The sequence below is a fragment of the Cricetulus griseus genome, chromosome 3, assembly GCF_003668045.3.
Source record: "Cricetulus griseus strain 17A/GY chromosome 3, alternate assembly CriGri-PICRH-1.0, whole genome shotgun sequence".
In the NCBI taxonomy this organism is placed as follows: domain Eukaryota; kingdom Metazoa; phylum Chordata; class Mammalia; order Rodentia; family Cricetidae; genus Cricetulus; species Cricetulus griseus.
Genome location: NC_048596.1, coordinates 90,052,857 through 90,077,606, shown reverse-complemented (window position 1 = coordinate 90,077,606; position 24,750 = coordinate 90,052,857). Strand labels below are relative to the sequence as shown.

Sequence of the window (24,750 nt, the reverse complement as noted above, 5' to 3'; positions counted from 1 at the left end):
CAGTAATGTAATGGCTGAATATTACCAAGTATACTCTGGTATCAAACACACAAATTTCATAACATCATAGATAAGTATATTATCATAACCTATCTTTTAGAGAGAGTTGTATAATAAAACCATACTAACTTCTGAAGACAGTTGCACAATAAAGGTTAGAAAGCCAATTAGATTGATTCTTCACTTATACTTTAAATAAATACATACACTTTGTAGATTTTCACCCTACACAATTCAGGCACTTTGGAAAACTCGTTGACAGTTTCATATAAACTTAAGCAGATATTTGGCCATGACCTAAGTATTTTTCTGTTTTAACCCAAGAAAAATGAAAACATGTCAATAGTCAAAGATTCTCTCAAACATCCAGATCAATTTTTTTCATAATAACCAAAATCTGGAAGCACAACTATCCATCAATGAATGAATGAACAAACTTCATTTTACTTAGCAATATAAAGAAACAATGTATCTCTGGGGATGTGGGGGTACAGTTCAATTGATCAGTGCTTGCTTAGCATGTAGAAAGCCTCAGATTCCATTTCTAGCACCACATAAATGGGGGAGGGGGGTAACACAACTATAATCATAGCTCTGGAATTAAAACCAGGATGATGAGAATTTCAAGGTCATCCTTGACTATATCATAAGTTTAAGGTTACCCTGAGCTACAGGGGAAAAGGGGAAGGGGGAAAGAAAGGAAAGAAACAGTACAGTAATGAGTATAGCTCAGTGGCAGAGTACATGCTTAGCATGGGTGAGAACCTGGGCTCAATACTCAGCACTGAAGAGAAAGGGGGGCAATAGAAAGCTGTTTGACTCTATTTATATGCCACTCTAGAAAAGACAAAAACATACAGACAGAAAGCAGATCTGCAACCACCAGAGGCAAGGGAAGAAAGAGACTGCAAAAGAGCATAAGAAGGCTTTTTGTAGGGAAGGAAATGTTCTATTATCTTGATTGTGGTAGTGACTACACTAGTGTATACGTTACTTAAAACTACTCAACTGTTCACTTAAGTTTTCTGCACTTAAATTATTCTTGAATAAACAACATAAATTATCATAAACAGAAAAAAGTATGCATTTCATACTTGAGATTATAATTTATGCAACATTCTGAGTTTCATTTTAAAAAGAGAAAGAAAGAAAAAAAGAAAGAAAGAAAGAAAGAAAAGAAAAAGGGACTGGAGGGATGGCTCAGTGGTTAAGAGCAGCCTTCCAGAGGACCTGGGTTCATTTCCCAGCACTCAAATGGCAGCTCATAGCTGTCTGTAACCCCAGTTTCAGTGGGCCCAACAGTGTCACACAGACATACATGCAGGCAAAACACCAATGTAAAGAAAAAAAGGAAAGAGAGAAGGAAAGAAAAGGAAAAAATTCTTCCCTTTGTTGGGTGTGGGAAGGAGTCATAGTAGCCATATGACAGAGGTGGAGCTTTCAAAATCTCAATCCAACTCTAGGGGGGAAATCCACCTGGTAAAAGAGCAACCAAAGTAATGGGCGGTTGGTGGCACAAGCCTTTGATCCCAGCACTCAGGAGATAGAGGCAAGTGGACCTCTGTGAGTTGGAGGCCAACCTGGTCTACAAAGAAGTTCCAGAACAGCTAGGGCTGTTACACAGAGAAACACTGTCTTGGGGGTGGGGCGGGGTGGGGGGTGGCAGGGAAGCAACAACAAAAACAAAACAAAAGAACAGCCAAAGCCAAACACATTGGGTCAGAGACCCAAGGGGCAACCCTGAGTGGGAGGTCAGAGACTAAGAATGAAAAACGTGTCCACAGATGAGGAGAAGCCAACATTAAAGAGTCAGATAGAGCATGAACAAGTGGAGGAGACCCTGTGTTGTGGCATCCTGATATGTGCTCTTAGATCCAACAGGGCTAGTAGAGGTAGGGGAGGAAGATATGGAATGAAGAAATAGCCTCAGCATGAAGAGTAGTTATAAACAACAACAAAAATAAACTAGGTGTGTGTTTATGTGTGAAGGATAATGGAGCCCTATTTCTCACTGTTTGAGAAGACCATCAGAACATGAAAAAGGCAAATGCTAGATTGTTAGGCTGAAGTAAGAGGTACTAGAGAGAGTTCACGGTTTACAATGTATAGAGACAGAAATATAGGGTGTGTGTGTGTGTGTGTGTGTGTGTGTGTGTGTGTGTGTGTGTGTGTATACATAAATGTATCCTCCAGTTCCAACCATGAAGAGGGTCTGGGAATATTATAACCCAATATTTATAAAAATGTTAGCACTGAGAAACTAGCCTCCACTGAGAGAAAGCAGGGATCCCTGGAGAAACAGTTGATTCCAGACCCAGGACAAGTGCAAAATAAGCCAGGAGCGCTAAGAATGTATAGCTCAATGACAAAGCACTTGCTTAGCATGTAAGTGGCCCCATGTCAGAGCCTTAGCACCACAAAAGAGAATAGGAAACGTGCATGTATGCATGCCAGGAATATGTTATGTCAAAAGTAATGATGCTCAAAGAATGATGGGACACAGAAAGGACACAGAAGCCAAATACATGAGTTCCCACTGTTCAAACCGTCAAACAATTTAAACATCAAAATAAGTGGTCTGAATACCCGTGTCCTCCCAAAATCCCTATGTTGAAAGCCTACCATCCGAAGTAAGGGAATTAGATGGAATCTTGGGAAAGTACTCAGGTCATGGGGTTGGAGTCCTCATAAATAGGTTAATTCCCTTATTAAAGAGGCCCTATAAAGCTCATGCAGCCTCTAGGCCGTTGAGGTTAAATAAAGTGAGAGTATGGCTGTGTACAAGCATGCCTCTGACTAGACCTCACATTTGTTGGCACTTTAATTTTAGACTTTCTAGCCTTTACAACTGTGAAAAGTAAAACCATTGTTTATCAATCATCCAGTTTATAGTACTTTGTTATAATAACCCCCATAGCCTAAAAACAAACAATAGCAGTACAATCCACTACAAAAGACACATAAATCAAGAATTCATATTGATGTAAGTATATGACAGATACATTAAAATACTGATGAGGACCAAAAAAACCTAATTTCAAGATAGTCATTGAAAAGGATTAACTCTGTAGTAGAAAAGCCTGGCAGATGGCCCTGGAAGAGCAGACCCTCTCTAGCCACAGCAAAAGAGCTGGCCCCACCCCTTACCACAAGTGTGGGACAGCTGACCCCAAGGGCTTGGGCATGGAGGAGCTGGCTCCACACTTGCCTGAGGGGGACAGTCCCAGCAGCCTGGAGTGACCAAATCAGCTACCACTCAGACCCACATCCAGGGCTTTGAGTTAGCCCACCCCGACATCTACCCCATCTATGACCTGCCAGAGTGTATGAAGGCACTGGTCCTGGGGAACCTCAGCCACAAGATTTCTAATGACTCTGGGTGACAACAGGATACTCAAGGGAAGTTTCGGTGAGGGTCCAGTATGGATGGAGTACAAGAAGCCAGAGGCCTTGGGCCATACCAATAACTCATTGCAATGAACATTTTTGCAAGTAAAGCTGAATGAAAAAAGGGGTACACTGCATGACACACTGCAGCTTTTATTGACACTAAGACAAATGGAGAGGTGTTGGAGAGGCAGGAAAGATGAAGGATTGAAGTGGAGGGGGTCTGTTTGTTTTGTTTTTAATTAATATTTTTAATTTTCTTTTGGGAGGAATGTTATGGGGTGAGGGGTGCAAAACACCAATGCACATAAAATAAAATAAAAAAATAATTTAAAAGAATTACTAAGAAATGACATGACAGTTTGGAGTAGACAGAAGAATCTCTAAATAGAGCCCAATGCCTTCGGGCTTCGTGTGTGTGTGTGTGTGTGTGTGTGTGTGTGTGTGTGTGTGTGTGTATGACAGGGGGTGGGGCACGCATATTAGGGCACACCTATTAAAAACTGGGAAATGAGCGGGCTTGGGGTGCATGATATGAAATTCTCAAAGAATTAATTTAAAAATATGTTTAAGAAAAGAAAAGCCTGGCAGACACTGATTACAAGTAATCAAAGTGAAAGTATGTACAATCTGAAAAGACACAATGACCACACTGTTGTGATACACTTGCCCAAGTGTATGCATCCAACTATGAGAGGACAGAGGTTTCAAGCTGAGGGACATTCTACAAAAATAATTGACCTATAATCTTCAAAAGTGACAAGATCAAGAAAAAGATGAGGAGGGGCTGGAGAGATGGCTCAGAGGTTAAGAGCACTGACTGCTTTTCCAGAGGTCCTGAGTTCAATTCCCAGTAACCACAGGGTGGCTCACAACCATCCGTTATGAGATCTGGTGCCCTCTTCTAGTGTGCAGATATACATGGAAGCAGAATGTTGTATACATAATAAATAAAATATTTTAAAAAAAGAAAAGAAAAAGATGAGGAAACTGTTCCATGCTGAAAGGGGGAGACTAAAGAGATAATGAAACAACAAACACTTAACTGTACTGACTCCTTTTGCCAGTTATGTTATTAACAGCATAAGGACACAAAACCCAAAGCTAAGTGAAATACTGAGTCAATGTGAATGTCCTATTTTGATAACTGCACTGTCATTATATAGGACAATGTTCTTGTTTGTATAAAATTCACATTAAACCATTCTGAGTGACAGGGCATAATATCAGCATGTTCCTCATAAAACACCAACTACTGTGTACCATACTTGCTATTTTTTTTCAAACTTGTTACTGTTTCAAAACTGGGGGGGGGGTCACTAGGTGTAGGCTTTAATCCCAGCACTGTGGAGGGAGAGGCAGGTGGATCCCTGTGAGTACAAAGTTAGCTGGTCTACATAGGGAGTTCCCAGAGAGTCAGAGCTCTGTAAAAAGACCCTGTCTCAAAAAACAGATAGACAGACAGGCAGATAAATTATTGTGGGAGAAACAGCAATGTACTAAAAACTGAACAAAGTTAAAAACAAAACTGATTCTCCACACTGTCAGTCTGGATAATACAGACTATGTCATCTTGCAGGAGACTGAAAATTACCAAGAAATAGGGGGCTAGAGAGATGGCTCGGGGGCTAAGAGCACTGGCTGCTCTTCCAGAGGACCTGGGTTCAATTCCCAGCACCCACATGGCAACTCACAGCTGTCTATAACTCCAGTTCCAGGGGACCTGACACCCTCACACAGAGATACATGCAGGCAAAACACCAATGCACATAAAATAAAATAAAAAAATAATTTAAAAGAATTACTAAGAAATGACATGACAGTTTGGAGTAGACAGAAGAATCTCTAAATAGAGCCCAATGCCTTCGGGCTTCGTGTGTGTGTGTGTGTGTGTGTGTGTGTGTGTGTGTGTGTGTGTGTATGACAGGGGGTGGGGCACGCATATTAGGGCACACCTATGAAAGTCAGAAGACAACTCTGCGCAATCAGTTCTTGCCTTCCACCTTTTCATGAATTCATGACTTCAGAGATCGAACTCAGGTCTCCAGGCTCACCCAGTAAAAGCCTTTATCTCACCTACCAGGCAAGCAGTTCTAGTAAGTGACCTCAATCAGGGAGTAGTGAGAAACAAAAGAACTGAAGGATCCCTTCTCTAAAATAAATTCTTAGGGATGAATAAGAGGTGGGTAGAACAATGGTACACTGGTGCTGTGAGGACTAACCATGGACAAAGCACAAACTAAGCGCCTCCTGAGACAAGGAAGAGGCTGGAGAGCTGGTATCTAAACTTCCTTCCAAGTTTGAGACTGGAATTACCCTGAAAGAAAAGAGCTTCCCCAGCTTAACTCGTTAGTATATCCCGCTTATCTATATATACAGCAACAAAGAGATACAAACACAAAACTAAACGTGCGTGAACCCTGTATATTCCTGGTTGTGCAAGTCCATCAAATTATAAAAAGCAATGCATCCGCCAAATTGTTCCTGGTGAAGATTTCTCTGACGAATTAAAGAGGACAATCAAAACACAGGAAAGCTAAGTGACAGCACCTGCAGTGGTTGGCTGGCTATCTTTACTTAAGGGAATCATTTCGTTCTGGAATGCCGGCACATACGTCCTGAAAGAATTTCCTAGAAATATTTCCAAGTGCACGGATCCTTTGGCCTCTCCAAGTACCCGGCGTTCGGCCAGGATGTCCAAGGCCCCCCCAGAGGGCAGGCGGGAGGCAGCGCTGAACTCTCTGGACTTCCTCTCCGGGAGGACTGCCCCCAGCGTCACTCTTATTCAGGATGCAGGGCACAAGTGTATTCCTAGGAACTTTGCACAGTGTGCTCCCTCCCTCCCGACCCCGCCGGCACGAGGGCGCGGTCCCGGGTGCCAACAGCCTCCACCGAAGAGCGTGGCGGCGCGCGGGCAGGCTCTCCACCGGCCCAGCCCCCCAGTGCCCGGCCGCACCGCGGTGGCCTAGCCCTGCGACCGCCGTCCCGCGGTTCCCTCACACACGCCCACCGCCAGCCAGGCTCGACCGCGCAGCGAAGGCCCCACACCAGTCGACCCTCCGCTCCTTCACCGCGGGACCCGGCCCTCCCGCCTCCCCGCCTCCCGACCACGACGCCCGGCCCCACCGAGCCCACTGGACGGCTGCCGGGGGCGGAGGCGAAGCCCGGGGGCGGCGCCCGCCCCACACCCTTACCTGGCTTCTCGTGGTCGTAGCCTACCACAATGAAGTAGTCGGCTAGCCGAGCCATGACCGCCGCCGCCGCGCCCGGGAAGCGGGTTCCCGTCGCCGCCCTCGCCGCCGCCGCCCACCAGGCCCGGGCGAGCTCAGCATTTTCCCTTCGGCGGCTGTAGCGGTAGCAGCAGCGCTTCAGCCATGTTTGACAACCGAGGCGCGCACTGCGCCTGCGCCGCGCCTCGTGCCCGCCCCTCCCCCGCCCCACCCGAGAGGGCTCGGCGACCCGGTTCCCGGCGTTCGCGAGCCCACGCGGCGCTCCGAGGCCTCTCGGACCCGCGGCTCGGGAAGTGGGCTGTCGGGCGGGGCCTAGCCACGCGCCGCCACCGAGACCGCGCGCTTAGAGCCGGGCTGCTGCCTCAACACCCCCTTCCTCTTATTTATTTTCTTGGAGCTGGGGTCCTTCCTTCCGCCTTCTCTCTCCCTTTTGCAGTTGGGGGAAAGCGAATGGAGGGGCGCGGGGTCACTTGCAAAGTTTGCTCATTTTTTACTGCTTGTTACCACCGGCAGCACGGAGGAGATTCTCCCGCCCTCGCTGGAAGCTTGGAATTTGCACCGCCAAGGCTTTTTGCTGCACGTTTCCTGTTTATGTTGTGCAGATGGGAATTTTAGAAACATGCCACCGAGCAGGCGGGGGAGGAAAAGACTTGCGCAATCCTCAGAGGCGCCTATGGTTTCAGGGCTGCCTGGGCCGGGAATGGCCAGTTTGGGCTTTCCTCAGAGCGCCCGAGGGAGTTGTATTCCACCTAGGAACAGGGCATCCCCGGGATCCTCCTTAAAATGGGCCGGTCTCTCCCGGGGAGCTCCGCCCGCTTGACTTTTCACTGCCTTGGCGGCGGGTCTCAGGGTTCTAGTAGCTGAAACAGGTGTTACCTTCCAATTTGCTCTACTGCAAACACTCAAAAGAATGAGTTCATGGAGCTCTGAGTCCAGTCTAGACAATATCCACGTCGATTGAGTTTTTTAAAAATACCCCCCAGTGATGTTTTCGATTTTGGCTGGCACAACAATTGGATGAGTTTACTTTATCACTTTTTAATGATCATGAAATTTTAGTAGTAGAATATGTGTGCTAATTAAGGCTGAAGTTTTCGGAACCTGGGGTTTAGAAATGATCTTTGTGAGAACATCACTCACCGAGGGTTTGATCCTTAACATATTGAACATAGTAAGTGCTAACGTGCTTAGTCTGCAGTAGACTAGCAGAAAGCTAGTGTCTGGAGCTGTGAACTCAAGTTCAAAGGGTCATCATCTCAGCTGCTCTGATTGATTCGTTCCCTTTTCTGGGCCAGCATCCATCCCCCTTCCCGCTTCCATGCTGGGAATTTAGGGCCTCATACATTCTAGGCAATCCTTGTACCATTAAACTATATTCCCAGGGAAAGGCCACACTTTTTCAGCACATGCCTGAGATGGTTGGGCTATGCTAGAAGAATTGAAACTGAAGGGATACTTTAACTCAGGACCTCCTTTGTAAACTGCTACTTGTCAGCCTGCATAACTACAGTGATGAAAAGTAGGTTGGTTTTCAAAATAAAGCAAACAAAACCACCCACCACACCTCGCTGAGAAAATTTCCCAGTAACTTCCCTGGGAGCTCTTCCTCCACTTTTTCAGTAAAGAGTACTCTCAGTTCCTCTAGAGACAGCCCATTCCACTGGTGAACAGCCAAGTTCAAAGTCCTTCCATAGCTGGGCTTTGGTGGCAAACGCCTTTAATCCTAGCACTTGGGAGGCAGAGGCAGGCGGATCTCTCTGAATTCGAGGCCAGCTTGGTCTACAAAGTGAGTTCCAGGACAGGCTCCAAAGCAATACAGAGAAACCCTGTCTCAAACAAAAAAGAAAAAAAAAGTCCTTCCTTACTATGTAAGAGTTGTAACAAAACCCTCTCTGAAACTACCGGGTAGGGGAAAGACACCACGGACTCTGTCTTAGTACGATTTTGAAAACGATTATTGTGGGGGATTTTCTGAAATTTTACCTTTTTGAAATTTGGGATAAGGTACTGGGGAGATGGTTCAGCAGCTGAGAGCCCTATGCTGCTCTTCCAGTGGACCAGATTTGATTCCCAGTATCCATATGACAGTTCACAACTAGTTAGTTGCATGGGATCCAACACCCTCCCCTGGCCTCCTCCAGCAACAGGCACACATGTGGCACAAGAACATGCAAACATCCATACACATGAAATAAAAATAGTTTTTGGTTTTGTTGCTGCTGCTGTTTGGGTTTTGTTTGTTTGTTTTTTGGTTTGGTTTGGTTTGGGTTTTTTGGTTTTTCGAGACAGGGTTTCTCTGTAGCTTTGGAGCCTATTCTGGAACTCGATCTGTAGAGCAGACTGGCCTTGAACCCACAGGGATCCACCTGTCTCTGCCTCCCAAGTGCTGGGATTAAAGGTGTGCACCACAACCACCTGGCTGAAATAAAAATCTTTTTTATAATTGGGATAAAACTTATCTGGAGAGATGCTCAGGGGTTAAGAGCACAGGCTGTTCTTCCAGAGGACCTAAGTTCAATTCCCAGCAACCACATGGTGGCTCAAAGCCATCTGTAATGAGATCTGGCTCCCATTTCTGGCCCGCAGGCAGAATACGGTAAATAAATAAGTGAATCTTAAAAAAAAAAAAAAAAAAGACTTATCAGCTGAGCAGTGGTGGCACATGCCTTTAATCCCAGAACTCGGGAGGCAGAGGCAGGCGGATATCTATGAGTTCGAGACCAGCCTGGTCTACAAGATCTAGTTCCAGGACCACCTCCAAAGCCGAAGAGAAACCCTGCCTCGAAAAACAAAAAACAACAAAAAAACTTATACATAAAGTGAAATATACACTTCAGTGGCATTTAATATATTTCACTGTTGGACAATGACAACATCTGTCTAGTTTCAAAACATTTTCTTCACCCCAAATTCATTAAGTAGACATTTACATTTTCCTTTCTAGGCCCTGGCAATAACCAGCTTGCTTTCTGACTCTTTGGGTTTGCCTATGGTGGATATTTCATATAAGTGTAAAGTATGTGAGTTTTTGTGTTTGATAATCTTGTTTGGTATACTGTTTTCCAGTTTTATTCCCGCTGTAGCACCAGCACTTCTTTGTATTATATTGGAGTATCAGTATTTCATTCTGCATTACTATCCAATAACACGCCACTGTATTATGGACTGTGCTTTGCTTATCCGCTAGTGGGTTGGGGCATTGTTTCTACTTTATGGGTAGCAGCACCATGACAATACATAGCATGTATATGAGTATCGATTTGCAATTCTTTTGGTATATCCTTTGGAGTAGCACCATTGGACCGTACTGAATTACATATGGTAATTCTCTGTTTAATTTTGAGGACCCACCAACTGTTTTCCACAATGATTGAATGATTTTACCTACCAGTACTGAACAAGGATTTTTGTTATTTTGCTCAGCTAAGGGGCAATGAAACACAAACCACAAAACTCAATAGAACCCACCTGGAATTTATTGGGGAAAGGGAACAAAGGGAGGGGTAGTTGTTGGCCAACTGGGGGGGGGGAGGAAGAAGGGGGAAGAAAGGGGGATAAGGGGCAAACAGGTGGGAGGTGCTCACTTAAAAGGGAAAGCTTGCACATGCATACAGAGTCCTTACTCAGCTATGTAACACCTGAGGTAGCCACGCAACACAGGCATGCATACCCTGCCAGTTGTTAGGGGGCAAGGTCAGCATAATGCCAGGATACCAATAATTCTAACTTCTTCTTCTCCTCCTCCTTCTCCTTCTCCTTCTTCTATTTATTCATTTATTATGTATTCAGTGTTCTGCCTGCATGTCTGCCTGCAGGCCCAAAGAGTGCTCCAAATCTCATTACAGATAGTTGTGAGCCACCATATGGATGCTAAGAATTGAACTCAGGACTAGTGGAAGATCAGTCGGTGCGCTTAACCTCTGAGCCATCTCTCCAGCCCCCGAATTTTAAGTTCTTTATATCTTTGTGAACACTTGTTTTCCTGATTTTTTTATTTTATTTTTATGTACATTGGTGTTCTGCCTGCTTGAATGAATGTCTTTTATGAGGGTATTGGATCTCTTGGAACAGGAGTTACAAACAGTTGTGAGCTGCCATGTGGGTGCTGGGAATTGAACCCAGGTCCTCTGGAAGAGCAGTCAGTGTTCTTAACCACTGAGCCATCTCTCCAGCCCTTCCTGGTTATTTTTTAAAAATATCATAGGCATCATAATAGGTATGAATATATTTTTTGTTTGTTTGTCGGGGGAGGGGGGTTGTTCTGATTTTTGTTGTTTTGTTTTTTGTTTGTTTGCTTTTTGAGACAGGGTTTCACTGTGTAGCTCTGGCTGTCCTGGAATTCACTCTGCCTGCATCTCCCAAGTACTGGGATTAAAGGAATGTGCCTGGCCCATTATGTATAAATTATTAATCTTTGTTGTTGCTCTTGAGACACAGTCTCAGTAAAGACCACACTAATCTGTAACCCAGATTACCCTTGACCTCTGGATCCTCCTTCTTTACCCCGCCCCCCAACACACACACACACACACACACACACACACACACACACACACACACACACACACGGGAATTAACAACATGGAATTAAACACCAAGCCTAACTAAATGAATGTCTTACTGTGCTCTTGATTTATATTTCTTTAATGACTCATGATGTTGAGCATCCTTTCCTGTGTACATCGGCCATTTCTAAATCTTCTTAGGATAAATGTCTATATAAGTCCTTTGCCAACCACACCCTCATCTGGCCCTGCTAGGAATCTAACCCTTGGCTTCTCCCATGCTAGGCAAGCTCTGTTCTATGGAGTCCTACCCCAAGCCCAGCCCTGCTTGTCTTTGTTGTGTTTGTAAACTCTGAGAACTAGATCCCTATCACATATAAACTCTGCAGATATTCTTTAGACTGTTATGTCATTTTCTTGATCCTGTCCTTTGGCTCACAAGTGTTTAACTTTGAAAATGTCCAAGCATTTGTTGGTTTTCTGTGATTTTTGTGTCATATCTAAGAATCTATTGTTGAATTTAAGATTGTGGAGATCTACTTCTATGTAAGCAATTTGTAATTATAGCTCTTATATTTGGGCCTTTGATCCATTTTTAGTTGACTTTGTAGTGGTAGGGTTCTCATTTTACCTTTTTTTTTAGTTTTTTAGATCTATGTTTATTCTCTCTCTCTCTCTCTCTCTCTCTCTCTCTCTCTCTCTCTCTCTCGTGTGTGTGTGTGTGTGTGTGTGTGTGTGTGTGTGTGTGTGTGTGTGTGCGCTCATGACTGTGATGACCAGAAAAGGATGTCAGAGCCCCCACAACTAGAGTTACAGGCAATTGTGAGCTACTCATTGTGAGTTACTCCCCATCATGGATGCTGAGAACTGAACTTAGTTCCTTGGCTGAGAATCAAATTCTCTTAACGACTGAGCCAGCTCTCCAGTCCCCATTTACTTTTTAAATGTATATTATGTAAATACTATTTGCAAGTATTGGTATTTTCCTTCTCATGCTAGGAATGAAACCCAGAGTAATCGCTATTACTTCTACTAAGCTATATTTTCCACCCTGCAAGTTTATTTTATGTATTTATTTTGCTTTATTAGAGTTGTTTTTCAAGTCTAGAATCAAGCACTACCTTCCCAGGTATATTTACTCTATGAAGGTCTCAGGTAGACTACTGGACACTTAAATGGCTGTTTTTTGTAAAAGAGATTTTCACCTGTCCTAAGGTAATGTCTAAAGGTACTATGTGTTCCTATCTACACATGAACACATTAACATCCACTGAAGCTGTACTTTGCTTTCTCACCCAACAATTGCCAGGCTGCAGAAACTGATAAGCCCGGACAAGGCAGCCTGATTGCTGAGGTTGGCTGAAGGCCATACCATCCCCTAAGATAACTACCATCATCTTCCACCAACAGGGAGAGAACAAAGCAAGTCTAGATTTGTTTTGCTGAAGGCTGGGAACTGTAAGGGAAGAAAGCTGTACAGCACACTGATGAAGCATACACAAGACAGATGACAGTCTCTCTTGCCTTAGAAGACAAAATGGAGCTGATTACTAGTGAGGAAGACTTCTCACCCTCGTACTCCTCCAGTGGGCTGTGGTGGGGTGAGTGGTTTAGCTGTACAGTCATTTCAAGTGCTTCCTGTGGTTAGCCACCACAGTTCAGGGAGGCAGTATGATAGTTAGATTTGACCATATGTCCTGCAGGCAAGACCGAAGGAGGTGGGGGGTGGGACCTTCAAATTGCTTCTACCAACCCATAACAAAGGAGACTGAGAGCTGTGGTGGAAAATTCCCTGATCCATTGCCACATCTCTAACCACTCAGTTGCCTAAGCAAGAAACTTAATGACTGCTACCCTTGATGCTGGTCTTTCTCTCAGCCCCACAGTCGTCATTCAGTCCTATTGCTCCGACTTCCCACATATCCACTTTGCCCTCACATTGTTGTCACCTCCCATCTTGATAGTTACAATACCTTCCTTACCTGTTTCCCTGTTCATTAGTTCCATGTTTGTAAAATACGGTTTTATTTATGTAAACTTTTTTTTTTTAAGATTAGGTGTTATGTATGCCAGGCTAGCCTCAAACTTTCCAAGAACTCGAAGATGACCTTGAACTTCTGATTCTACTGACTCCACCTCCTTGTTGCAGGTGTGTACCAAGCTCAAGGTTTTGAGTGTGCAAGGCAACTGAGGTACATTCCCTGTCACTACATATATAACCTAAAGGCAAAAAGCAGGCTAATGACCTGACCCTGTCTTAAAATTAAATATATGTATCAAGCAAGCACACTATTTTCACTTTGAACTATGTTTGGGGTGCAGGGAAGAGAACTTCAGAGATGGCTGATGAAATGTATTCTAGACCATTGAATCTTGACATTCATTTGAAGTACTGGTGGCTGCAGCAGCTACAGTATAAATAGGTACTGTGAGGTTTTATAGGCTGCTTTTAGTTAGATTGCATGTTTGGTGAACAGGCCTTGGCTACATAATTTGCAGAGTCCAGTACAAAATGAAAGTGAAGGACCCCATATTCAAAAGTTAAGAATTGCAAAAGAGCTTCAGCAGAGCATTAAAATAAGCGTAGGCTCTTCTGAGTACAGGTTCCAAGTACCTGAACAGTGCATTTCCACAAAGCTGGCTGTGTTAGTGAAGTGTCTGTGCATGCGCCGCCCCCCCCCCCCCGCAGTGAGGAGATCATGTGCAGTCTAATCTACTCTGGGTGCTACCACAATATTTCTTCCCTTCCTGCTCTTCAAACTCATCTACCACATTTATTAATTGAGATGATTTTCTTCTTTTTAGAGCTGACAATGGAACCCAGAGCCTAGTGCGTGATAAACACATGTTCTACCACTGAGCTAGGCCTCCCCACCCCAAAATAATCTTTGGTTGTTGTTTTGTCATGGTTGTTGTTAAGATGATCTCACTATATAGCCCAAGCTCACAATCCTCCTGCCACAACATCCTGAGGGCCAGATTTAGGTTATGCCCAACACTCAAAACTATCTTTTAAACTTTTTGTATGTAAAAGGTAGGGATTTTTTAAATTTCTGAAATGTTATTAATTTGACAGGACAAAAGGATCTTTGAGATAAGTATACATCAAATCATTTCTCTCCTATTTTCAAATCCCTTGTCTTAGTTACTTTTCTATCGATGTGCTGAGTTATCATGACCAAGGCAACTTATAGATGAAACAGCTGACTAGATACCTAGAGTTTCAGAGGATGAGTTCACGATTAGTGGGGACCATGGCAGGCAAGCAGGCAGGCAGGCATGGCACTAAAGCAGTAGCTAAGAGCTTGCATCCTGGTCTACAAACATAAGGCAGAGAGCTAAGTAGGAATGGTGTGGGCTTTTAAAATCTCAAAACCCACCCTCAGTTACACACCTCCTTCAACAAATCCACACCTCCTAATTTTCCCAGGTTCTGCTGTTAGAACAGCTTTCTTTGCACCTGTCGCCTTCTCCAAGTTCTCTTTCATTTATCCCGTAACAAGTTACTTTCTAAGTTTTAGTGAGGTTTGCCATTGGGCTCTATCATGTGCAAAGACTGACTGTATCTGCCTGTTTTATGCAGGGGCTAAGAATGCAGCTCCATCATAGAACAGTTGCTTCACATCCTGTGAGGTGAGAAAGGAGGAGGAAGAGGAGTAATGCAAAAGCATTTCTTTTTAAAAGATTTTTTATTTATTATGCATATAGTGTTCTTTCTGCCTTCATGTATGCCTGCACTCCCAAAGAGGGTACCAGATCTCATTATAGATGGTTGTAAGCCATGGTGTGGTTGCTGGGTTTTGAACTCAGGACCTCTGCAAGACCAGTCAGTGCTCTTAACCTCTGAGCCATCTCTCCAGCTCCAGCACTACCTTTCTTTATGCACATAGTCTACTTTAAAGCCAGGGGTTAACAGTCTTTCTGTCTCTGCCATTCCAAACAAGATAGAAATCACAGATTCAGAAACAGTGCTGCTTATTTGGTGCCAGAGTTTTTAACCTGGTCCATCTCCCGCTTTATACTGAGCTGGTTTTGTGTGAGTGTTCATTTTCTAGGAAGAATCTCTATTTTCATTAGTTCTTGTAAGAAGTCAGATCCCCGGAAGAAGCTCTGAGCTTTGCATCCTGCCTTACTTATCCCCAGGAGACCAAATCCGAGAAGCTGATTGTGTCCTCTCTGTAAACCACTTGATGTTATGACTTCAGGATGCATCTTGAACCTTGTTTTCAAGAGAATGTTGTAAACAAGCCCTGAGCTTAACAGGCATTTTGTGCCTGGTGAATAAAAATGCATCGTAAAATTTCCTGTCTGAAAAGAGGCATCTGAGATCATTGCACAAAACCCACAGTTGCTTCCATTTAGTTACTAACATTGTTAGTAACTAAAATGTTAGTATTGTTAGTATTGTTCCTTACTACTTTTCAAAAGACCTGAGTATGATGACCCTAGTGTTAGGGACTGTGTACACACTGTTAACTAAGAAACAAAACCTCCAAACATTACTAAGAATTAGGTTCAGATTTAGGGCCTAAAAATAATTCAGTTGTAATGTGAGGAAGACATTGAAACACCATTATTCAGCAAGCTTTTAGAGTATAAGTAGAATATATATGTATGTGTGTATATATATATTAGAGTGTATATGTATGTATATGGTGATAGGATGTACACATCAATACAACTTAAGAATTCTAGGGCACACACACACACACACACACACACACACACACACACACACACACTGGATCTTCATTAACCAGAATTTTTTTCTTTCTGTTTTCTTGCCAGGAAGGTTTTAAACACATTTCTTCCTTCACTTCCTTCCTTCCTTGCTTGTTCAATGTGGATTTACAATCCTTGCACTTGAATGGGTACAAATCTGCTAACATATGGCCACAAGGACCCCTGCCGCCTTACTTTTTTGAACCTTGAACCCAAAATTCGTTCTAGTGACCCCCCCCCCATACTTGTGACTAAGTAAGGCAACTCATTTTCACAAGAAGGGAAGAAAGACGGAAGAAGTAGATACCCAGACGTGGTGAATTCCTCATCTTCTTCCCACTTACACCCATTAGCACTTTGGGGTGCACGTTGGCAGAGGCTGCCCACCCACGCAAACCACAATCATACGGACGCTTTCTAAGATTCTCTAACAAAATCCTCGGAGTTGCCAGTCTGGGACCTCGCCTAAAAAAAGAATTGGCTTGGCGACAATCTCTTAAGTGCCAGTGCCGCGAAGAGCACCCAGGCTGATAAGGCGCGTGCCAAGGCGCTCAGGTGGGGATTCCTGGCACAGCGCCAACACACTGGCGTAGACACAGGAGCTCGGTGGAGCCAAGCCTTGGATTTTTTCACCCTTGGATTCGCTTCGCTGTTGAAGCCATCTGTGTCTCAAAAAGAAGTGAGGGGGGTGCGGAGGTTCGGGGTGTAGCTCAGTTGATAAGAACTGAAGCAGAAAGATCAGAAGTTCAAGGTCATCTTCGGCTACTTAGTTTCACAGGCCAAACCGAATACAGGGAACACTATTCAAATAACAACAACATATTTAGGCTTAAAGCATACTTGGTGATCATGTCCCAAGACAGAGGGAACCTCGGGTTACCAATTTTCCTCAAATACGAAGCAAGGAGGCAATGAGACCCAGCCGGACAGGATTCTCTGCAGACAGCACCCCTCAAAGCTGGTAGTGACTGGAGAGAAGGGGTCCAACTCACAAGACTTGCCCTGGCTGTGAGCCAACGCGCGGCTGTCCTTGACCTCCTGGGCAGACCGAGTCGCGGGGCCAGGGAAATGAAAGTAAAACCTGATGTGGCACGGGCTCAGCGGTAAGTTGACAACAGGTAAGTCCCATCCTCAGAGAGACTGACAACCGCTATGTTGACAGTCAGTCCCGGGATGAAGTGAAAGGAAGGGCAGAGGAAAAGGACAGAAGCGAGAAAAAAAAAAAAAAAAAAAAACTATAGGGAAGTTATGGGGTTCCTGGGAACCCCGCAGTGCTGTGTGCTACCTGGGGTCGGTGGTGCAGACACACCAGAACCTGACTGGGGCTAATGCGGTGACTGTCACGCGGCCCAGAAGGCCCTAAAACAGTCAGTTTGCCTAGCTGCAGCCCTTCCAATATTCGTGTACCAAACCCCTACCAAAGCCAGAGCCTCTCGCGCCAGGCGAAACTCAGATCTGCTCTAGGAAGATTCCCCAGAATAAGTAACCTCAGTGCGGCTATTTCTCGCCCAGGTTCAATGTTCACTGTTCAGTCTGGAGAGTGGCAAGTAGGTTGAGCCAGCAGCGCTCAACCCACACCTCACTGTGGGCAAGGTCCGCGGGACACAGTGCCTAGCCGGCTTTGCGCTGGGTCTCGGGACACTTAATGGCAGATCAGGTAGGAAGCTTGGAGATCTGCCCGCGGCAGTAGGAAGAACACATGATTTGTCTGTGCCCAAATCATCAGGACGGACTCAGAGGAGCTGGGGTAGACAAGGTCATTAGCTTCGGGACCTTCCAGGAAGGTGGTGGATAGTGACACAGGAGACCTGCCTGCGGAGCTGCGCCTTGTTGCTCAGTTTGACCCTAGAAGGGAAGTAAGTGAACTCAGGAATCTGTGAAGAGCCAAACGTGTTCGAACTGATTCACCGTGAATTAGCACATATCTCTGGGCGGGGGCCGGAATTCTCCTCTCCCCCTTGACGAGAATGTTGACCCCAGACGGAAGAATTCAGGCCCCAGCACTCCAGTCTTTTGAGATTGGACTCTATAGCTTCCTAGCTTATTGTGACTGAGCAATACACTTCCTTTCTCTGAACTTAACTTTAATACAGGAGAACCCAGCTCAGGAGTGTGTGCAAAGATCAAAAGAGGTTGGGATTTGCCAACGGTAAAGCGATTAACATACGTGAAGCATTAGTGTGCTCCCTGACAGTCACTCCTCACGTTTACAATGGGGCAATGAAGGCAGCCAGGCCAACTCGCAGGTTATAGCCTTATAAGGCATAATAGTATTTCAAGGAGGAAAACAAACTTTCTTCCTAATTTTGGCTATTCCTGTATTTCCAAATTGGAATGTGAGTCCTGAATCTTCAGATAACTACTCTCTCCAAACCCCAATTTTCAATTCAGCTGTTCCCAGCTCTGCCCTTATTACGAAATCTTACTAGCTAGCCCATCGAGACACCCTTCAGTCTCAGTCTCTGTCAGGGGGGTCTGAGCCTCACCCTTCCGGGGATACCCTGCGGGCAGAAGTGTGTGTGTGTGTGTGGGGGGGTCGAGGCTCAGTCAGATGCTAAGCCGGCAGGGGGCGCGGCCCATTTGAGGCCACAGCTCCCCAAGTCCAGGGTTTAGGTTAGCCTTGTGTCCCTCCCACCCGTCCCCGGTTCTTACAGCTCTATCCAAAAAGCTCAGATCAGCACTCGGAGCTGTACAAGTTCTGGGAAAAGGATCCCCCACCCCAAGCTGTTCTGGCCTTCCTTCCCTTCTGAACCCTATGCCGAGAAATTAGGGCAACGGAAGTCCTTCACCAGTCTAATCTCCCACAGTCGATCTCTGAGACCCCCTGGCCACAAAGGACCTCTACTCCTATCTCCATACCTACAGGCAAGTTGCGGGGCAGATCAGATATTAGAAGCAAGCTGCGGGGCAGACCAGATCTTAGAAGCAAGCGCTCTGGAGGAAAGGGAGGGCTCCAGGGCAGACCAGGCCCCGCCCCCCCGAGCGCGTATAAAGTGCTGGAGCCGGAGCTGGGTATTCAGTGGTTTCTTGGTGACACTAGGCAGAACAGCTCCGGCATTACCGCTTCTGACTTCTCATCGCAGTCAGTCTTAGACTTTGGGGTTTTGCCAGTTTCAGAAGGACCTCTCGGACTTTCTTCTTCACGTGCTTGAAAAATCACCCCTTCATCAGGTGAGGACCGCTGGCCTCCAGCGTGTTGGGAAGGGGGGCGGCTTTGTCGAAGGCCAGAAACTTGTAGCGCTGGATAAGGGGAACAGACTGCTCTGGGGTATTCACTCATGCCCCATTCATGCACACAGTTGGAGCTGTCCTGAGATCTTTCCTCGTTGGGCTATGATCCTAGCTATTGAGTTGGAAACCTCTGGAAGCCTGGCGCTGTGCAGTGGCTTCCTTTGCCTTGCTTGTCACCCACCCAGCGAGTGCAAAAGCCTCTGGCGCCTCTCTGTGCCAGGGGGAGATAAGCAGCTGGACCGAGCCCAGTGCGGCCAATATCCACCCCCCCCCCCCGCGCGCCCCACCGAGACTGTGCAGCTGGCCCGATTGCTCACATTAGGATCCTTGCTCCTTTCCAGGGTGTCTGAGCATCGCCACAGAATGAAGCTGGTTACCGTCATCCTGCTGTTCTTGGGTTCAGTCGCCTTCCTAGGCGCCGACACTGCACGCCTAGACGCATCCTCGCAGTTCCGAAAGAAGTGAGTTTGGGGCAGTGCTTTCTTCACTCCTAATACCTGGCAGTAATGGAAAACCGATGGATGGTCCAGAGGGGTTAGAAGGGAGAGGATACACGAGCTGGCTGGGACACTTCTTGAACACAGGCCAAATGCATCTGCTTGTGTTTTCTAGGTGGAACAAGTGGGCGCTAAGTCATGGGAAGAGGGAACTTCAAGCATCCAGCAGCTATCCCATGGGGCTTGCTGATGAGAAGACATCCCCTACTCAGGCTCTTGATCTGCTCCAGGACGAGCAGAGCACTCTCAGCACCCCACAAGCCAGGTAACTATGCACTCCCCAGAGGATGTGCCCTCTCCATTGCCCTGGCCCCGGGAATTGTCAGGGCTGGACTGCAGCTCCCGTGGAGGGAGCAGGTTCCAGGTCCCTCAGGTTCCGTTTGACTCTGATCCCAGGTGGTTGGGCATTTAAAAAACAAACAGACAAACAAAACAAAACTCTAGTTGTTGAGGTCTCAAGTATCCTTCCTTCTCTGCAGCATTCAGAACGCAGCCCATATTCGAGTCAAACGCTACCGCCAGATTATGAACCAGGGCTACCGCAGCTCTGGATGCCGCTTTGGAACCTGCACAGTGCAGAAATTGGCCCATAAGATCTACCAGCTCACAGACAAAGACAAGGACGGCTTCGCCCCCAGGAACAAGATCAGCCCTCAAGGCTACGGCCGCCGGCGCCGGCGTTCCCTGCCAGAGGTCCTCCGGGCCCGGACTGTGGTGTCCTCCCAGGAGCAGACACAAGCAGCCCCAGCCTCCCAGGAGCAGCCGAATCATCTCCAGGCTCTTTAGGATATATGTGCGGGTGGCAGCATTGAACAGTCGGGCGAGTGTCCATTGGCGCCTGAGGAATCAGAGCTTCGCACCCAGGGCGGACTGAGACAATCCTGCAGAGATCTGCCTGGCTGCCCCTAGGGGAGGCAGAGGAACCCAAGATCAAGCCAGGTTCACAACAGAAAAAGAATTACAGGCATCACCCTCCGGGCAGGGGTCTGAGCCACTGCCTTGCCCGCCACAAACTGGTTTCTCACGGGGCATAAGCCTCATTACTACTTGAACTTTCCAAAACCTAGCGAGGAAAAGTGCAATGCTTGTTGTACAGCCAAAGGTAACTATCATATTTAAGTTTGTTGCTGTCAAGAGGTTTTTTTTTGTAACTTCAAATATATAGAGATATTTTTGTACGTTATATATTGTATTAAGGGCATTTTAAAGCAATTATATTGTCACCTTCCCCTATTTTAAGATGTGAATGTCTCAGCGAGGTGTAGGGTTTGGTTCCGTGTGTGTGTGTGTGTGTGTGTGTGTGTGTGTGTGTGTGTGTGTGTGTGTGTGTGTCTGTGTGTGTGTGTGTCTGTGTTGTGTTGTGTGTGTGTGTGTGTGTGTGTGTGTGGTGGAGAGCGCCTGATTACCGCCTGTGGAAGAAGAAAAAACATTGTGTCTCCGTAAAGTCTATTTACATAAAATATGTGATCTGAGAAAAAGCAAACCAATAAACTGTCTCAATGCTGATTCATTCTCGGTTCATGCTTCTAGGGAAAGATTGTCTTGGTTTGGATCGCCTGGGAGTGTTGGGATCTTGCCTCTTGTTTTGGGAATCTCTCTATGCATGGGTTTATCTGTCATGAGCTCCATTGTACATGTGGATGCACAGAGCGCGTGTCCTGGGTGGGAGTCAAGATTTCTCTGAGATACCCAAGTTCACCGCCTCGAGTGGCGACCAGACCCGGTTGGGTAGGACGAACCCTAGTTGTTAGGCGAGCCTGGGCTCCCTTGGTTGCGCACGCAATACACTCCCAATTTTATTGGGTTGCTCCCCGAACCTGCGCTAAGGCGCTGTTTGGAGACTTATGGCGATCTTCTAGGCTTTCTAAGCAGAGAGTTTATGCTGCAGCTGCGGGATTTAAAGTAAAAAGTTTACCCCTACAAAATGCTCGCACGTCTCTGGGAAACATGCTAGTAGCCCCAAGTCTTCACTGGGCCCTAGCGCTCATAAACGGGGCTGTGGCACCCCCTGCTGGTCATCATGCGTGGTTCCCAAGAGTTTTGGAGTAGTACGTGCGGTTTAATAAGTTCTCCTACGTGGGAGTCAGCACACAGCCTTAATGAAAGAGGAAAGAAACAAAAAACAAAAAACAAAAAACAAAGCAGTTTGCAGATGCCAACCGGGCTCCCCCCGACCTGCACGCGGGCTCCCTGTGCTGGGACAGTGACTCAGCGCCCACACGCTGTGCAGCGAGCAGCTGGTGGCCGGAGGCGGGCGGGACGGACGTGCAGCCGGAACCGTGCTCCTCGGAGGGCCTGAGACCTTCATTGTTCCGTCTCCCCTTCCAGCTCTCCTCTTCCTTCCTCTTTCCCAAGCCTTTTTCATGCTCCTTCCACTTCTCTCTGGCCTTCTCTCCCTTTTTCCTTCCTCCTTGCTTTCTGTCTCCTCCTGATCCTGTGAGTCGTGCTGGATCCTAAGCTTGAAGACCCGGAGCATAGGGGCTATTAGAAAGGGAGGCTAATGTGGTGCCATATGCCTGCCTACCTAGGAGGCGACTGATTGCTCAGCTAATCCCTGAAGATCAATCATTGTGCTTTCCTAAAAGTTTTGCTGGCCCTTTGGACATGCTGAAATGCGTACCTCTAACTGGTTTAGGGTCTCTGGAAGCTGTTCAGGGGATGAAAGTATTTGGGGATGGCATTACAGTGGCCCAGCTATGGGGCCGAATGTTTTTGTTTTTGTTTTTGTTTTTTTCCTTGCAGAAGAAGCCTATATACACAATGAAAAGCACTGGTCCTGAGTCTGAATGCAAACACAACCTGCCTCAGGAAAAAGCAGCCAGTGGCACGCAGAATTCCCCTCACAAAGCCTCAATTGCTGGCACCTGGCTGTCAGCAGTATCAGTCCCATCCAATTCCCTGTCCTATTTGATCTTAACAATTTCGTGAGGCTCCCAGAATCAAGTAGGTCATAAATGCAGCAACAGACCATTCTGGTCCCAAGGACTTCTTGCTAAGTATTCACTTGGACCTGTGCCAGGCACTGAAGCAGCAGAGGGCATGTATGAATGAGGAAATGACTAGAAACTCCAAGAGTGCAATTTCTGTGCCAGTGGGTTCAGGGTGGTCTGAAGGGGCTACGGAAACTGCTAAGAGCAGAGACCACTTTGACCTCATAGACACTGGCTCAAGCCATTCACTCGTTTTCGTTCTTTAAGCCAAGGTTTGTCCTGTAGCCACAGAGCCCTCCAGCCAAAACCTCACTCTGGCAGAACTTCAATCTACCAGACAAAGCTGCCAAAGACAGGTTGGGCACTGGCTTAGGGGCAGCTGGGAGCAAGGAACAGGCATCTAGCCTTCATCTGAGGGAGTCTTATGACTCAGGGAATTTAAGGCAAGTGTAACTACAGTGGTTCAGCCCTGAGAGCAACCAGACAGCTGCTCAGCTGGAACCTTTCCCATGGCTAAACCTGTGACTTGAGACATTTCTGAGCAAACAGAGACCCTCTTATGACCAGCCTGGTACAAGCATTTGGATTAACTAAAGGTCAGCATAAAGCCTTGGGCTCTTTTCTGGGAGCTCTTCAGATTGTTTTTTTTTTTTTTTTTTTTTTTTTTTCATAAGGTGTTGAAGGTTATCGGAATAGGGCCTCCTGATGCCAAGAACACATCATTTATCAACGGTGTTGAGTCATTTTTGAGCTGATTTGAACCTGTCCACAGCTGAGAAGTAGTCACAGTTTTTATCTGTAGCTACTGTTGCTGGCTGTGGGAATGGTATCGTCCATTTGTAATCAACCAAGGCTACCAGACAATTTCTTGAAAATTCAGCACCAACAGGTTGTCTAAACAGCTAAGGGTGGAAAGGAGACTTGGGGTGGGTGGGATAGAAACTGATTCTTTTTTTAGCATTCACTTGGTGTCAGATATTCTCCTAGCCACTTTATGCACCTTATCTCACAGAGAGTTCTTATGGTGGCTTTGTGAAGTAGGTGTTATTATCTCTATTTGTAGATAAGGAAACTGAACCTCAGAGACAGAAAGTAACTCAGGCAAGGTCACACAGTGAGTAGTCAGTGAGGGAACCTGGATTTGTACCCAAGTGCCGCAGGCTATTTCGATGCTACAAAGACTTAGGCAAAGTGAGATCATTTTAACCTTTAGATTCTCAGGCCAGATGTCCCCAAATGTCCTCCAACTCCAAGACTGGCTTGGGTAGGTGATTTACACCTGTGGTTCTAAGAGCTTTCCATGGGGGCCAGTAGGATGGGGAAGGATAGTCACTGTAGCGGTGAGCTCAGTACAAGCAGAAGAAAGAAATGAAGTGAGTTTTACATTCTCAGTCTTAGTCTGAAGCAGGGATTATAAATCAGGAATAGCCCTTTCTCATCCTGAGCTAAGTCACTGACCTCTTTGGTTTGCACTGCCAAATATAGTTAGAACATACACTGAATGGCCTCCAGAGCTGGCTTCTGAGAGAAGAGTCTTCTGAGCTATTCCTGGCCGTGCACAGTCCTGCACTGTAGTTCTCCAGTGGCCTAGAAGAACACCTGTGTCTACAAAACTGCAAATAGCATTTCCACCCTTGAGGTGGGACCTTTTGTTTTGGCATCTGCTGTTCAAGGCAGCTTTTGAGAGGAGGTTCTGAAATTCTGAGGGAGCTCCACAAGCTGCCCCTCCTTTTCCCAGCAGGGGAGCAGGAGGCCTTGTTATCCTGAGTTCCAGGGAGGGTTTTGCCAAAGCTGGATTGGAGACTTCATCTTCATTTGCATGGGAAGAAGGGTGAGGCTAGATAGATATCTGGTGGTCCCACTGGTCTTGTTCCAGAGCTATTTTGGAACATTCTGGAAAAACAATAAAATGACTGTGGCCACACAGGCAGCTGATTTTAGTAGACTATTATAGGTTTATCTAACAGCAGGAAGTACTTGACTTATTACATAGTATTTATTCAGCACAGCAAAGACTCACCTTTATTCCCATCTCTAGCCATAACCACCTTTAGTATTTTAGTCTATACTTTTTTAGATACTTTAATATATTATAGATACATACATTATAGACACGTAGACATGTGTATTAATATACATCTAATACTCAGACATATTCTTTTAAGAATAGAACTCTTGGGTGGGGAGAGCTGAATTAAACACACTTGTCATCTTAAGGCAAATTATCATTACCAGCTGTGCAACATTT

The 24,750-nt window shown here is 46.0% G+C and overlaps 2 protein-coding genes across 3 annotated transcripts in view; one reads left to right on the top strand and one right to left on the bottom strand.

Annotated features, from left to right (window-relative positions):
• Sbf2 (SET binding factor 2) overlaps positions 1-6,779 on the bottom strand; it is a 342,185-nt gene extending 335,406 nt beyond the window's left edge. For both annotated transcript variants that reach the window (XM_027410074.2, XM_027410075.2), the window contains exon 1: positions 6,582-6,779. In XM_027410074.2, the coding sequence (XP_027265875.1) occupies positions 6,582-6,636 (55 nt within the window). In that variant the 5' untranslated portion in view covers positions 6,637-6,779. The remainder of the gene's footprint in view (positions 1-6,581) is intronic.
• A 12,202-nt stretch (positions 6,780-18,981) lies between these two features.
• Positions 18,982-20,917, top strand: Adm (adrenomedullin). Its single transcript, XM_027410076.2, has 4 exons — positions 18,982-19,015; positions 19,417-19,536; positions 19,688-19,837; positions 20,052-20,917. The coding sequence occupies exons 2-4, from the start codon at positions 19,439-19,441 to the stop codon at positions 20,356-20,358; spliced, it is 555 nt and encodes a 184-aa protein (XP_027265877.1). The 5' UTR covers positions 18,982-19,015; positions 19,417-19,438; the 3' UTR covers positions 20,359-20,917.
• The last annotated feature ends 3,833 nt before the right edge of the window (positions 20,918-24,750 follow it).